The sequence below is a fragment of the Gouania willdenowi genome, chromosome 7, assembly GCF_900634775.1.
Source record: "Gouania willdenowi chromosome 7, fGouWil2.1, whole genome shotgun sequence".
Classification (NCBI taxonomy): Eukaryota; Metazoa; Chordata; class Actinopteri; order Blenniiformes; family Gobiesocidae; genus Gouania; species Gouania willdenowi.
In genome coordinates this window covers 13672638-13689672 of record NC_041050.1, presented here as the reverse complement: position 1 = coordinate 13689672, position 17035 = coordinate 13672638, and the positions used below count along the sequence as shown (strand labels likewise).

Below are 17035 nucleotides of genomic sequence, written 5' to 3'. Positions count from 1 at the left end.
CAGCTGGTGTCAATGTGCGTGACCCATACCCTACCACCCTCAACTTCCCATCTTGTTGTTGGTAGAGGACTGCCCCCAGGCCTTTCTGGGAAGCATCTGTATGGAGCACAAAAGGACGTGTGAAATCTGGATATGCTAGTACTGGGGGTGAGGTGAGCTTCCCTATCAGGCATTCGAGGACCTGTTGGTGTTCCTCATCCCACTTTACTGGAGCTCGGGATGACAGCTGGGGACCCTTTGTCTTTCCGCTTCGTGCTTTGGGCTGTGGTGAGTCTGGCTTTACCTGAAGCAGGTCAGAGAGAGGCTTGGCGATGCGTGAGAAATCCTGTACGTAGGTCCGGTAATAACTCAGGAATCCAAGTAATTGTCGAACATCTCCAACTGTTTGTGGAGTTTTCTGTTTCAGGGCCTGCACCGCCTCCAGATCTTTCGGATCCACTCTGACTCCTTCTTCCGACACCAGCCGACCAACATAACGTACCTCTCTACGAAACAGCTCACACTTCTCTGGCTTCAACTTGACCCCATGATGCTGTAGGGCTTGGAGGACTTTGCGAAGCACCTGCACATGCTCATCAAAGGATTTGGCGAAGCAGAGCACGTCATCCAAATAAGGAATACAACATTCGTCCCGGAGCGTGTCAAGCATCTCCTCCATGCTCCGCTGGAATGCTGCTGGTGCGTTTGACAACCCGAATGGTATTCTGACCCACTCATACAATCCCCAAGGAGTTGTGAAAGCTGTCAGGTACCTTGACCCTTTGGAGATGAAGCCTTGGTGGTAGGCCTTGCCTTGGTCCAGGATCGAGAACCAGCTGTATCCTCCCAGTGAGTCTGTAAGGTCCTGAATCCGAGGTAGGGGGTGTCGGTCTGGAACAGTTTTGTTGTTCAGGAGCCGGTAATCTATACAGAGACGTAAGGATCCGTCCTTCTTCCTGACACAAATGACGGGTGCAGCGTAGGGTGACTTGGACTTCACAACCCATCCTTTTACCAAGAGCTCCTGGATGTACTCTTTTACTTCTCTGTATAGTGGTTTTGGGATGGAGGCATAGGATTTTTGCACTGGGATGTCATCCTTGAGCTTTATTTCCATCTGAAGACTGGGGATACATCCAATGTCACCACTATCGCATGAGAATGCTCCAGACTCTTCAATCAGTACTTCTTTTACCTTCAGTTGTTGCTCGGGGTCCAGGTGACTGATATCAACAGGTGGAAGCCATGACTCAGTAGGGGGTTCACCAGGAGAGACGATGTTATTGACCTCAACTGTTATTGCTTTTGTTTGTGTGCGATTAGCTTGTTGTGACCCTGGTGCACCTGTGTCAAGTACCTTAGCGATGTGTTGGATGGTTCCTAGCGTGGTTCTTTTTGGAAGGATGATCTCATGTTTTGCATGGTTGCAGATGGGTACCTTAACATAGGGTCGCCGAGCATGAGTGATTTCCAGGAGTCCCTCCCCCGCACTCAGTTGTCCTAAAACAGTCTCCTCTTCTGCAGGCTCATACAGGACGAGCGAGTCAGTGGTGTCAAAATTGGGGGGCACCCTGCACCATACGTGCACTGCTTTTCCCGCTGGAATGATGACGTTGTCTTTGCCAACTCGTACTGTAGCCAAGTCACAGTTAGTTCTCCGCATGGCTTGGATGAAGTTTACCATGGCCACCACTTGTTCCTCTTCCACCTCAAACGCTCTGTGTAAAAGGCTGATCACTGTGGTAACTGCTTCACCAGAGAGCTCTTGACTGTTAATGATCGCTTCTAGTACATTTGCTCCTACCAGGGGCTGGGGTAGTGACATTTGGCTGACAAGAAAGGGGACTTGTATGGTGAGGTTGGGATCATCATTACCTGAGAGGTTGACAGTAAGCTCAACCCACCCATCGTAGGGGATGGCCTGACCGTTCACAGCATAGACATCCAGCTCTGTATCGAGGAGTTCCTGCAGAGGTCTCGCTGTATAATTGGGGATGTGAGTTTCAGCCCATTGTCGATCGATGATGCTCACTTGTGAGCCAGAGTCAAACACAACCGTCACTGGATACCCACCAACCTGACATTTAAGCTGGCTCTTCTTTCCGATTAGCGGTGCTTTGCATTTTGTGGTGTTCTGACGAACAAAGACAGGGGCCTGACGTCTATCACGTTTGGTTTGCTTTGGGTGAGTCAGGCCTACTGGCTGGGACTGGGGCTGTGCACCGGTCTCTGGCTGTCCCTTGGCAGAGACCGGATCCCGTTTCCCTGAGACTTAGTGCGCATTAAGCATCCCACTGCCCGATGTCCAACCTCTCCACACACAAAGCAGTGGCTGCACTCTAGTAGGTCCTGTTCTGTACATCTTGGGCAACGAGCTGTTCTTCCTTTAACTTGGGTGGGGGATGGCCTCAGCAGGTGTTGAGGGGGCTTACTGGAAAGAAGTTGAGGCGGGGTTTGTAGCTGGTGGTGGTGTGGTACTGGTGCTATCAGAGGACGGGTGGCATGAGCATTGGATGTTTGCTGGTCCATTAAAGCGGCTACCATGTGTGTCAGAGTCTCCACCTGAACACTGAGTTGCTGTATAGTCTGTCGGTCCTTACTGTCCATAGTCGTGTCCCTCAACTTGTCATTACTTGGTTTAGCTTCTGTCTCCACTTTGGCACTATGAGCGTATATTGTCTTTTGACGGGGGGTTTGGCCAAGTCGGCGCAAATGCTCATTCTCATCACTTATAATTTTCACGACTTGACAGAGAATTGCTTCGTCAGTGACTTGACTGTTTGAGATTAGGGGTCTTAATCTTTGCCTGAGGTCAGCATGTTTTGCAGAAAGGCCCTGATAAACTGTGTGAAGAAAAACTTCCTGAATAGTTTTTGGATCATAAGAGATGCCTGTGCTAGCCTGTTTTGACTGAGAAAGAAGTTTTTGTTTGAGTCCGATCATTCGATACAAAAACTGCTGGGGAGACTCCTGCTCAGCCTGTCTAGAACACATTAGCTCCTGAAACATCTCTGTCATTGCTTTCTCACCGAGATGCGACCTGAGAAAGCCCTTAAGTTCGGAGACTGTCATTTCTTCATTGTTTATTAGCATATCCTTGAAGGTGCCAGGTTTGACAATTTTTATTACGCCTCGGACTACTTCTGTCTCTGCAAAGCCCTCTCTGAGTCCCTCTTCGATTTGTTTACCTAGGCTGCTGTAGCTTATGTCAGAGTTCTGGTCTCCAATCTGGCCCCCATGTATTTTGAATTCTCGCCGTTGGAGGTAGGAGAGATCTTTCAGGGGAAACATTCTCTCTGGCTGCTGAGTTGAATGTGTTATAGGCTCCCTCTGCTGGATGAGCGGCATAACTGTTGGGGCCGCTGTCGCCTCACATTGTTTTAGCCTCTCACCTAGCTCTTCATATATTTTTTTTAACTCTTCAACTGATTGTGTAGGAGTGTTAACCGGCATGTTAGGGTGTGAGTATAGTTGTATGTTGTGTTGTGTGTTGTCAGATGACAGGTGTGTTTGAGGTGTGTGGTCTGGAACCACAGTAAATGGACCAGGTTCAACAGGTATCATAACATCAACTGACTGACCGGAAGTTAACCCTCGTACCAAATCATGCAATGTCAACAACTGGCTCATGCCTTCATCTTCGAGACCCGACAAAGCGCTAGACTGAAGATAGGCGGTGACATAGTCCATGCAGCCTTCCTCGTCACTTAAACTCAACTTGTTTGACTCTTGGCTATCAGCTGCAATGCTCCTCACCACTTCGTAGAGGTCAGTGTTCGAGAGTCTGAATAGGCTCTTCTTGATTTCCCACACCAGTTCCTTTCGCGCGGTAGACATGGTGTGCGATGGTGTTGGTTATGCGGTATGTGTTGATCTGTTTACCCAGCAGTTGTTGTGCAACCGGCGTGTGCTGCTCTCCCCGTTCCTCAGTGCGACTCCCTGGCGAAGTGAAGACTCCTCTGCGTGGATCCCCCTCCTTGGACGCCCACCGACCGGCTCCCGGATGCAGCAACGTATCGTCGTCTCGTTGGTTCAAGTAATCACTGGATCTGCTCTCTCTGGTTGGGAAGAGGACAGATCCCGGACGAGCCCCCACAGTTTGTTACGGGTCCCAAGGCTTACGAACCACAGCAACAAAAAGAGTTTGGTTTTGGTGTCTGGAAAACACAGGCAAAGGACTCAGAGTAATGAAGACACGAGCCGCACATTTCTCTTCCCAGGTTACCTCTGTTTATTACATGGAATTGTTAAACTTTCACTATTCAACCTAACTTGTCTTTTTAACAATTATTTGTCTTTCAATGTCTTTTTGTCTAAATTACAGTCTGTTAAATATGCAATAAACACAACAATATGGTCCTTCACACATTCACTCATCACAGACATCAACCAGATATTTATTTTATCTGAAAGTGTATTTCAGTATTTATACTGACTTTGTGGCTACTATGGCATAGTGCCAAATATTGTGTAGTTCTTACCACTAATGCATATTAACACTGTTTAAACCCGTTCCCAGACTGACACATTTAACATGGAAAATCTACTATTTAACTCTTCACAGTTTTTTTTACAAACAAACTTACCTACTGCTTCTTTAAGCTCAACTTACTTTAACCTATTTCTGCAGTGAACTGAAACAGCATTTTCTCACCAAACCTATTACAAAAATAACTCAGAGCAAAATATTTGTGTGTTCAGCATCTCAGTATCCCAAATATTGTTAATACATTTCACAAACCACATTCATAACATGTACAGGAAGCCACAAATACACAAATTACAGTGTACCTTGCACTATACAATGGTGCGCCACGTGTGTCACTTCAACTTGCCGAACGGCGAGCTACCTCCGCTCATAAGTCCTTTTTTAATAACAAAACACACTCACAAACCATGCCTAACTCTCTCTCTATAAGATATTTAGCTTTCAGTATTATTTCTGTGTGATTTTCAGAACGTACTAACCTGGAAAACACAGGCAAAGGACTCAGAGTAATGAAGACACGAGCCGCACATTTCTCTTCCCAGGTTACCTCTGACGGACGGGACGGAAACCCCCACCTAAAAGGGACCGGGTTGAGCCATCACCCGTGCACATTGGTTCCACTCTTTTCCTTCCGCTGAATTTCAGGCTTCAGTTCACAACAAATGTGAAATTAATTATTTTTGAGGGCTTCAATGATTAGTTAATCCCAATAATGGGCTGTTTGACTCCTCTACAAATAACAAAATAAAGTGCTGAACAGGACACAAAAACAATATCAACAATAATATCTTTCAGAAATAATATCTAAGAAATAATATACAAAAATGTTATTATACATTTTGAATGGATCACAAAAGCATTAAAATTGAGTCACTTACCGTAGTTTGGGCTGCAGACCTTGAGCCAGCAGACACAAGAGAGCACCGTGAGGTTGGTCAGACTGCACAGACCAAACAAAATGCCACAAAAGGCGTACACAATACAGGTCATCTTGTTAAATAACCACCTGAAGGGAGAGCAGAAGACAGGAAAACATTTGTTACCAACTGACATCCTTGCATTAACAGAGAATCACCGCAAAATGGTTTCTGGTGAATTGCATGTCAAAGATTACAGGCTTTAAATGAGACACGTAATTCTTTCAGTGGCCTGTGGGTCGGATACACAGATAAATGTTGACCCAGAGCTGCTCATATGAAGGCATTCAACAAGAAGAGGCCAGGAGATAAATCACAGTACAAAGTACCATAGTAGGAAAAAAATTAAAATGCATTTTTATCTTTTTAAAAAGAAAGTGTCTATTTGTATGGTTGCCGTACGGTCAACCCCCGGTGCTATTGGTACATTTACCAAAGTACACGTACGTAGCGTCTTAGGCTTAGGATTGAATGTCGGTATATTGATGTCATTAGCATGAATAAGGTGTCATGAAGGCTGTCATTAAGTGTCGTTCTTTACCCTAGCCCTTTGTTACCCTAACCTTAAACCTAACCCAACCTAACCCCACTAGATCAACATAGTTTAGTTTATTTGAGCTGTTTACATTAGTTTACTTACAGAAGGCACATCATTACACAGTAATGGAAGCTCAAAAGGAGTACGCTGAAGCAAGGAAGCTTATGTACGCCTACCCCTATATTCAGTACTCTCAGTACTCGTGCATTTCACATTTTTATTCACATTGGGAACTCAACTACCCAGGCACACACAACCACAAGCGTATACCTGTTTGAGTTACATTTTCCTATTACAAATACATTTTCAACCATACAATCAATAACATAGACCTTACATATTGTAGCTCCAAAGGTGTCATAATTTAGCAAATGACACTTAATGACAGCGTAATGTCAGCCTTATGTATAAAACTTCAAATAAAGTGTTACCGTTATTTTTTGTTTGTTTTTGGTGGCTCAAATATCATTCACAAATGTGTCGAAATCTGTGTTAGTGAGCATTTTCTATTTGCTGAGATAATCCATCCACTTCACAGATGTGGCATATCAAGACTCTGATTAGATAGCATGGTATTTGCACAGGTGTGTCGGCTGCTCTGTGCAGGTTTATCACACAGCACGAAGTATCAGTTGCAGTTGGCATGTTGACCACAGGAATATCTATCAGAGATTTTGCCTTTGAATTAAATGTTCATGTTTCTACCATGTGTTGTAAGAATCTGCCACAATTCCTGGAAGCCGAAAACATCCCAGCTATTGTGCGACCAGCTTACGAAGCGGACATGTCACCCATTAATTGGATTACTCTTAATTGGCAGAGGCGAAAGTAATTGATTACAAGTACTCATGTTACTGTAATTGAGTTGCCTTTATGGGTACTTTTACTTTTTTGAGTATATTTCCAAATCATTAATTTTACTTGTACTTATGTTTTAAAAGAAGTGAAGTAATTTGTTACATTTCCACACCCAACCGTTACAGAGAAAATGAAAAAATGAAATGACCAGATAACAATCAAATGCATTACATCATCACCGACCAATCAGATCAAACGTAATGTAGGTAGCCAAAATAGCATTGAATGCTGGTTATTTTCTCAATTTTAGAGTTCATAAATGTAGTTGTACTTAGAGCCTGTTAATGTTTTATTTCAAATTAAATTAATTTGTGTTTTATTTTAAAAAAGGTAAAATATATAGCACGTCATGCATGTCAATTGCAAATTAAAAACACAATGTACAGATTCAGAATAAAAGGTCAACATGAACACCTAAAGGCAACTGCATCTAACCATAAATGTAGCAAAAAGTAGAGTTTTAATCTGCTTTTACAAGTGTTTAATGTTGGAGCACCTCTCAGATCTGCAGGCAGGGCAAATCATTTACTAGGGGTGTAAAAAAAAAGGAAAGCAGCATCCCTTGCCTTGGAACATATACACGGATCATTTAAAAGGCCACTACCTGTAGTCCTGAGAGTTCTACCTGGTGTATAACTCATCAGCATGTCTATCATATATTGAGGAGTAAGTTTTAAAATCTAAAGCCAGTGAGTGGAGGGATCTGAGGACTGGAGTGATGTGTTCAAACTTTTTACTTCTAGTCAGGACTCATGCAGCAGCATTCTAAATAAGCTGTAATCATTGAACAGAGGACTTTGTCTACTTGAAATGAATGCATGAACTATTTGTTCTGCATCGGATGCCAATAGAAGATCTCTCATTTTTGATATATTGTTAGGTTGTAAGATACAGATTTTGTGATTTAATACTGTCCAGTATCACTCCAAGGCGTTTTTGCTTGATTTTTTTTTTTTTTTTTTTGTGTTGAAAGAGAATTTGAGTCTTTGAGTTTTTGAACCAAAAATGATAATTTGTGTTTTGTCTCTGTTGAACTGAGGAAAAATTTCTGATTTCCATCTAGGTCATCTAGATGGAAACAGGTTTGTGTTCAAAACTGGAGCAAAACCAATTTTATTGCATTTATGTTTTTGGTCAGTGGTGTTTTTATTCTGTGTCCATCTTTGACATTACTATCTAAAAGATTTTTTTTAAAATGAGGCAACAAAATCAACATTTGGTGATGACTCACATGTGTGCGTAAGCTGAAGGTATTGCCAGTGGAAACAGAGTTATGGTCATCCCCAAGTCACTGATGGCCAGGTTAACCACAAAGAACTCTGCAGGCTTCAAGGAGGATTTTTTCCTGTAAGCCACAACCAACAGGATCCCATTCCCACACACTGACAGCACACCTGGGACAAAGATTAGAGTAGGTCAAAGACTTAATGGAAAAACACAAACAAAATCTGACTAAAATGTTAATAGAATTACTCAATTTTTAAAGCTGTATGGTTGATTAAAAAACTCCGCCTGATGAATATACTTTTTCACCCTCGAAGCATTTTTGTGACCAAAAGTGACATTTTGGCTGTTTTTGTGTTCAGCTCTCAATATTCAATTCAATATTCAATATTTAAGGCTAGTTGTATTACATTTTGTCACCATTTTTATTTGCTTAATATCCTGGATCTACGGACTTTGAAAAGATTTCTCAGGAAATATAAGTTCAGGACGCTGACGCACGCTTCCCTTTTACGCCTGGTGCGTCAGGGAGGTTGGTTCATGTCTGTCGACCTGAAGGATGCGTATTTCCAAATTCCGTTATATCCCCCTCATAAAAAGTACCGGAGATTTACTTTCCGGTGGATTTGTTATGAATGCCGTGTGCTCCCCTTCGGCCTCTCACTGAGCCCAGGGGTGTTTGTGCGAGCCGCAGAGGCAGTGATAGCCCCGCTGAGCAGGCGGGGCATCCGCTTGGCCACCTATTTGGACGATTGGCTGATTTTGGCACAATCTGAATCGGAGGCCACAGCGCACACGCGCATTCTGTCACTTCACCTATCCGACCTAGGGTTCGTGACAAACGCCGAAAAGAGCATGTTGTCCCCTACTGGGACTGTCTTTGCGCTCGGTGCCTCTCACCTGTCAGCGGTGTTCCTCTCACTGATCCACTTCTAATTAATAATGATTGTTATTGTTTCATAATATGAGTGGGACATCTCACTCATTATGACCACGACGGTGGGAGACTCTATATCTCCCTTTGACCTGTTGGCCTGCCTGCCTCGCAGGATGAGCAGCGGTCTAAGATGTCCCGCCATGTCCTGGGCCTTGTTCAGGGGAGTGTCTGTTGAGGACTTTTGTGCAGCGGCAAGTTGGTCCGCGCACCTCACGTTCATCCGGGTTTACATGCTGGACTGTTTTGCTGTCCTGATGTATAACGGACTCTGTCTTGCAGGCTGTTTTTTTTTTTTTGCTCAATAAGTATGTCTGCACTATGGGAGCTGCCATATCCCATAGTGAGACATCTCACGGAATATTATGAAATAGAACTTTAGGTTATGTATATAACCCCGATTCTATGAGTAATATAAGTGAGATGTCTCACCAGACAACCTTTCTTGCTCGAACGAGAGAGAAGAGGTGCTTATTTTGAATGAGGAACTGCACATCTGCTTTCCCTCTTTTAGAGGGTGAGAGTGTCCCTGGCGGATGGACAGTTCTTTCCAGCCAATCAGGGCTTGGCAGATTGAAAAGTGCTTCTCAGGGCTACGGGGAGTGTGTATCCCATAGTGAGACATCTCACTCATTTTACTCATAGAACCGGAGTTATATACATAACCTAAAGATAAGGTGGACAAGTGCAATTTTTTCTTAAAACTATCCATGTGCCAAAAATAATGCTTTAAATTCAATTCTGCTATCAATTAATGACATGGTCAAAGCTGTAATATTTCCATCAAAAATATTTCACTTTCACTCATTTTTGGAAATACTGCATTTTTGTGTTATCCCTGCTGAAAAAAATGAGAGGTTCTCATGATAAAAAGTCCATACCAACATTAAAAAAGGTTTGAAAATGATAATACATTTTATATCTGTAGGTCTGAAGTAGTTTAAATGATCTGATGTGGTGGAAGTAAGACACTGTCAATACGAGCTGCTGATTAGAATACCAAATTGAAGTCATTAGACGATTGTCTGTAATATCTCTAAAATCTACAACTAAAAATGATTCTGGTGACTGCATTAAGGTTCCTAAACAAAAGCTAAGAATAGAATAAAATGGGAAAAAAAAGGAATGCGATTATAATGTAAATTTATATATATATGCAATTTCACAAAAGAAGCACCTACCAAAAATGGTGTAGATTGTTCCCATGAGGAAATCATTGTTTTTGGATATTCTCGACAGTAGCAGAAATGTTTCAGAGGCATTTCCCATCTACAGCAACAACAAAAAGAAGATAAGAGATGGATTAATAAAACAAAAAAAAAAGAAACCTATCATTGGAATATAACGTAGGTCTTATAATGCATTTTTAACATTGTTGTAGATGAAAACTTCATAGGATAGGCTTTAGGATTATCTGAACTCCATAGCTCGGTCATAAATGAGTGTCACATGAGTCTTATCATAATGGTACATACAGTATGTTTCCAACACAAACAAACGTAATGTGTCATATGAGAAAAAAACAAGCTTTTAACTGTGGCTCGGACAGAAACATTTTGTCGATCCGCACACCGTAATAATCTTATCAAATAAACCTCTTACATTGTTAATCAACGAGTAAGGCCTTTTCAAATTAAAAGTGCGCTTTATCTTTTTCATGGATTTCAATGACATTCAAAGGTGTTGGAAAAGCTCCTCGTTCCATGATTTCCAGACAGCCCAAAAAAAAAAAGACGTCATGACTCAGTCCGCCTCCTTGTAAATGAACCACATCAGACAGCCTTCATTCACAGCTTACTCACGTTGGGTTCATTTGTGTGCAAAGGACGTGTCAGGAGTCTGGATGGGAGAATATGCGTAAGAGAAACGTGATAACTGCAAGCGCGTAAAAAAAAAAAAAAGCAGCTTAATGAAATGTTTGCTTGCACTTCAGTTTGTTGGGAATTTCATTGTATGTGGTTGTTCACACAAACTTGTGCTGTTAAAAGGATCATATCAACGTCTTTATTTTATTTAACAAGGTTATTTTTGTGTTTCTTAAACTGCAGATGGACTTAATTTTGGTATTGATTTAAAAAAAAAAAAAAAAAAAGCAAAGGGTAAGATCAGTTACACGAACTGTGTTCATATTTTAATGAGCCCCTGGCTGATTTGTACCTGGAAATTTGGGCCCCAAGCTTACAAAGGTTAAGGAGTACTAATATAGACAGATGATGGACAGCTGCTTCTACTCAGGGGGGGAAAAACAACTTTGACAATAATCTGATATTTGAATTTAGAGCATTCCACCACCCATAACAGGATGTGGCGGTTCAGATCACAACTGCAAAATAATAGTAAGTTACAACAAACACAATGTTTAGGTATCAGATCAGAATTCTCGTATTTATCCCAGGGTGGAATTGCTTTTGGTACAGCCGCTCAAGAAAATGTCACAAATAAAAAGAATAAATGTTAAACAAGTGTATAATTAAGTAAAAGACTGTTAAAAAAAAATAAGGATTATATACACAGTAGTAAAAATATAGATACAACTAATAATATAATACAAAATTGTATACAAATATGATACAGATATTTACAACAATCAAGCTGTGAGGTTACAGTGAGGCATCAGTTTGATCACAACAGGCAGGAATGATTTCCTGTGGCGTTCTGTGGAGCACCGTGGTGGGATCAGCCGGGTGCTGAAGGTGCTTCTGTGACTGACCAGCACATCATGAGTGGGTGGGACTCATTGACCAAGATATTCTTCACTTTGGACAGGCTCCTCCTCTCTGTCACCACTGTCAGAGAGTCCAGTTTAATCCCCACAAATTCACTGGTATTGCGGATGTAGCAGAAGTAGTGCGCATGCTCATAATCGATCTCAGTATGTGATAAACTCAGTCCATGACATCGAGCATCGTCTCGATGGACAGGTCAACCCGAAGTGGGCTGGTCCGGTCCACTATGTTTTTTTTTTTTTTTTTTTTTTTGATGGGCAAGTGAAGGCAAACCTGATAACAGGTGGCCTAAAATGGTCCAAAAGTAAACTAAAATGCGCCAAAAGCAGCCAAGAGTGGCCAAATATGGGCAAATAAAGATACCAGGTGATATGTAATGGAAAAGGGTAGCCTAAATGGGCAAAATGTGGCAAACAATAGTGAAAAAGGGCAAAATGTGTAACAAAGTGGCACAATGTAGGTGAAAAAGTAAAAGTGATATTTACCGGGCAAAAGTTGGCTTATTTGGACAAAAATGGGATAATGTGTTGAATTAGGAAAAAAAAAGATATTTATTGGCAAAAGGTAGCTAAAGTCTGAAAAGTGTCAGAACTTTTTGAAAAGAGGCAAAAATGGGACAAAGGAAGTTGCAAAATGGCGAACGGAAATACGTAGAAAGGGGTTAAAAGTGTCCCCATTTTAAGGTTTTCTTGGGGAATAATAATTAAAATGAAGACACAAAGAGCCACATGTTGAGCGTCACATATTTCATGGCTGCTTCTACGTGGTGTCCTCTGATAATGTAGTGAGCTGGTCTGGATAGAAAATACCAGGGCTGAATTTTTGTCCCAGTCCAGCCCTGATCATATCTCCTCTGTATTTGTAACGCAGTAGAACAAACATGATCAAAAACAAATTCTGGGAAGAAAAAAAAATGTCCTTGAAGTCACCAGAAATTCTTTGTATCAAAATGGGGTCACAGTCCAAAAAAAGGTTGGCAACCACTGCCTTAGTACAACGTGTATGTCAATGTTTTCAAGCAGGGAAAGAAGTTTTCTTTTCCAGCAATTTTAAGAAAATGTGGCTCTTGTCCAGCTCAATTGGAACTTCTCCCATTGTCCTCGATCAAAATAAAGTCAAAATAATTACTTGGGAACCTATGCAACTCACTAACTGAAGCCCCCGAAAGAACGATATTTACTTGTCATGAGGAGGCAAGTGGAAAAGGCTTACTGCTATCAGATTAAGGACTGGAAACTGAGCTCTCTTTGAACACTGCTTTGAGGAAATGCGGCTGTCTGAGCTGTCCTTTTCTGCTGCTGCATTCTGGGTGGATAGTGACCTTAAGAAATGGTAATTCCCTTTAATAATTGATGTACATTGTTAATGGTACAAGTGTTAAACCACAATCTTCCTTTGAGATGAGATCAGGCTACTGTAAAACACAAAAACATACTGTATTTTGGATTGATTGACTCTCATTTAGCTAAAGTGTAAATTTAAGAAATTAGAATTTGTAACGAGACGCAGACAGCTGGAAACTTCTAATCTGAACAGCTTGTCTCTGGCACTCCTTTGCAAAGATGTTTTTCCCTTTGGATTAATTGGTAAGGCATCAGGGCTTCTTGCCGGGCTGCTATGTTGTTTGTGGATTGTGTTTTCATTCTCAGTCTCAGTTTACTGATTATTATTATTATTATTATTATTATTATTATTATTATTATTATTATTATTATTATTATTATTATTATTATTATTGTCATTATTTTGTTTGAAAAGGCAAGTTCTGTAGTATTAGTATTATTATGATACACTGATGGGACATTCCTCGACACAGAAACCAAACTGGGAAAGTTTGAAAACACCATCATTGCCACAATGTCAGAACAGAGCGTCTGGAAAACAAAGACATAATATGACTTGTATGCATGCTCCCTGATGCAGTTGAGAATTTCCTTATCCAGGTTTTCTAACTGGATGCAAATAGTTTTAGAATCAATACAGTATGTGCAGACAACATTTTAGAAACAAGGAAAAATCTTCTTGTAGATACAGACTCTAACTAGTCATTGTTCGTGCCAACTTCGTGCCAGTAAAAGTCCCTATTTTTACTTTAAAGGGCCCATGTTAAGCTAAATCAACTTTTCTGTGCTTTAAACATCATAAAAATGCTATTTTTGCTTTGTACACATGCCCAAAGTGTTTTTTTTCATTGATTCCCTCAATCGTTAGTTAGAGGGTGATTTGCTCTTTTCTTACTGCAGAGCGAGGCCAAACACCTCGCTCCAATTTGATGACGCGTTCCCACTTTGATGACGAATTTGACGCGGCACTGAGCTGGAGAAGTCGCGCCTCCAGGAAGCTCTCATGATTGACATGTAGACAGACACGCCCACTAAGATGAGCATTTCAGCATCCTTCGCTCAGTGCTATGTATGTATTTTCTACAGTCTATGTACTGTATGTACCGGTGAACACCCCGCCCCCACGTATTGCCTCGTGTTTATAAAGCAGCATGAGCTTGGCTATGGAGTGGGTGGGAGGAGGGCGGGCCATCCTCTGGCCCTACGTCACCGTACAGGAAAGAGGAAGACAGTGTCCTGTCTATAGACACGCCCACTCATGAATATGCATAAGTAGGACGCAAATCAGCCTGTTTGTGTAAAGTTGCTCAGAAAGTGACTTTTCAGAGGCTGAAACTTTGGAAAACAGAAAATAAACCTCAAATACTATGTTTTTGGGGTTCTTAGAACAAATGGAGATGGGTGAAAAATAGCATGACATGGGCCCTTTAAAGCTGCTAGGGGTAACAGATAGACATAGCGTAGGCCTCATAGATCAAAAAATTGAAGATCATTTGCCCAGTAAAATATATGTAAAAAATTTGAATTGCTGCATGAAAGTTTGTTTTGATCTCCACTGTCAGAAATGTTTTAAGCTATGAGGCTTACACTATGGACTTATCTGATAAAATAATAATAAGTAACAAAACAGACATATCCAAAGCAGTCACAGAAGGTAGAAGCATGATAAATATTGAGGATGAGTAGTTCTGGTATTGTTTATGCGCAAGTCTCAAATATTCAGTAGGTCTTGTGGGTGGGCTTTTTACTGCTGAGTCACTCAAAATATAGTGTGCACGCTTGTCAAACAGTCCCGTAACCCATTAGATATTTAACCTGAAGTCATGTACCCCCTACCGCTGCACACTTAAAAAACATAATCATGTAATTGTGTTTTACAACCTTGGGTTTGTGACCCCATGTGGGATCGCCTGAAATTTAAATGTGGTCTCCTGAAATGTCTGATAATTTATAAAAATAAAAAAGATTAGAAATGTACTTACATTTTTTTAAATTTTTATAATTTGAAAAATAATACCACACACAAAATAATCTTAAACAATTGTATTTCTATATTTTCACTTTCTCAAATATTGCGCTATACAAATAAAGTTGAATTGAATTGAAAATATAAATCTAGTTGATATAAATAGCAGCATAAAAATATCTGAGCTGGCGCATCTTGTCACTTTGTGCACTAATCATGGCGACAACAAACATTATCAAAAGCTTATTCTAGAAAGAAAAAAAGTCTCTGGAGACACCAAAAATGTGTTTTTAAAAAGGTTGGGAACCCCTGATGTAATGTCACATAAAATGTAGCCCTACAGTAAAATTTCTCTGAATTTGACCTATCCTGATGAAGAACAATATAATAATAATAACAATAATAATAATAATAATAATAAAATCTGTAATCAATTTGTATTTTTTATTCATGTACCTCCTATGACAATTTGACTACCCCTGGCGGTACCCGTACCCCACTTTGTTAACCTTGGTCAAAGATAGTACAAGACATATATGTTTTTTCATATTGCCACGACACAATACACAGTTTAAGCAAAAGATAAATAATCAAGATTAACTCGGATAAATCATGCAATTAATCGCCGTTAAACATTTTAATCGTTTGATCGCACTAGTAAAAAAAATAAACAAAACATCACTTCTATGCATTGGCCTCCGTGACTCCACATTCAACAACTCTTTCCCAATATTGTCAATAAATAATGGAGCTGAAAAGTATACGGCTAAAACTGTAGCCCTGTTTTGGCTTTTTTGCAGCATGCTAGAACCACAGGCAGCACATCTTCTCTTTCAGAGGCTGTGATCTGTCAGTTGGCCCACATTAAGTTGACAGCTGCACCTGCACAGTACACACCTGTGGCTCCTTCATGAAGAGTCCTGTCAGTGTGTCAAATCTGACCTGCCAGAGCAAGTAAAAAAAAACCTACAATAGAAACATTATTCCAGAATTGTCAAGCTAATTTTATCTCAGGAGGAACATTAAACTCAGTTTGATATTACATGGACAAAATCATAATTTATACACAATTTAGTAATTTATTTATCTCGTAGCTCACTCGTAGGTTTATTATATATTGTTAAATTATTTCATTCCATCCATTTTCTGACCCACTTGCTCTCTTTTTTCAGGGTTTAAATTATTTCATTTTTTGTATATTGTTAAAATGTTTTGTGTAATGCTTTCTGCATAGGGTCAATTGTGTATTTGCTGTTTTGTTTTATAGTCTCTGCTGTAACAAGTGATTATCCCTGTTGTGATATTACTAAAGCACAACCAGATTAATCCAAGCATTTTTATAAAAGAAATAACAAGAATTTTGCCACAATTGTGCCTGTGTTGACGTGAATCGATGTAAATTACGACTTTTTTTTTCTTTTTTTACCTTGTCTGCACATGCTGTCAAAGGTCAACACGACATGCCGTGCAATTTTTTTTAAGACAGCAATGCCTGTCTTAAAAATGAATTTATTTTATTGCTTAATTGTGACCATCACCAGCCCTCCATAAGGAAGGGTAAGAAACACTTTATTAAATGGAGGATATAAAAAGAGAGGGCAGTGTTACACCTAGATGAGGGGGAAGGGAACAGGGAAGAGGGAGTCGGGGTAGAAAAATGGAAGGGGTGAGGATGACAACTTAAACATTAAAAATAATATGTTTAAAAGTGAAATAGCCATGCACAAATATCTGAAACACAACTATATATGGTTTTATTTCATAATTCCTGTTTTCCCAGTTCATTAAAACATAGTCATGCATGGCTTTTTTCATTTATCCATCCAGTCACTTTCTAACAATCTCACACTTATATTTCTAAATCAATTATAATCTTTAGCTTAGAGTAGTCAATGCTAACACTAATTTGCCCTGTTGAACAAACCATATGGCATCTGTTTTTTTTTTTTTTTTTTTTAAATCAAGATTTCTGACTGACTTTTGAAAGTTGTTAAATTTAACCATACAAAACTTAACATAATTATCCAGCCATCAAATGTGTTTCCATAGTTTTTCTGTGCG

The 17035-nt window shown here is 40.3% G+C and overlaps 1 protein-coding gene across 1 annotated transcript in view; it reads right to left on the bottom strand.

The window, feature by feature from the left end:
* opn7b (opsin 7, group member b) overlaps positions 1 to 17035 on the bottom strand; it is an 81265-nt gene that overhangs the window by 22132 nt on the left and 42098 nt on the right. The window contains exons 2-4 of the mRNA XM_028452769.1: positions 10121 to 10208; positions 8013 to 8175; positions 5347 to 5474 (exon numbers count right to left, since the gene is read on the bottom strand). Coding sequence (XP_028308570.1) covers positions 5347 to 5474; positions 8013 to 8175; positions 10121 to 10208 — 379 coding nt within the window. The remainder of the gene's footprint in view (positions 1 to 5346; positions 5475 to 8012; positions 8176 to 10120; positions 10209 to 17035) is intronic.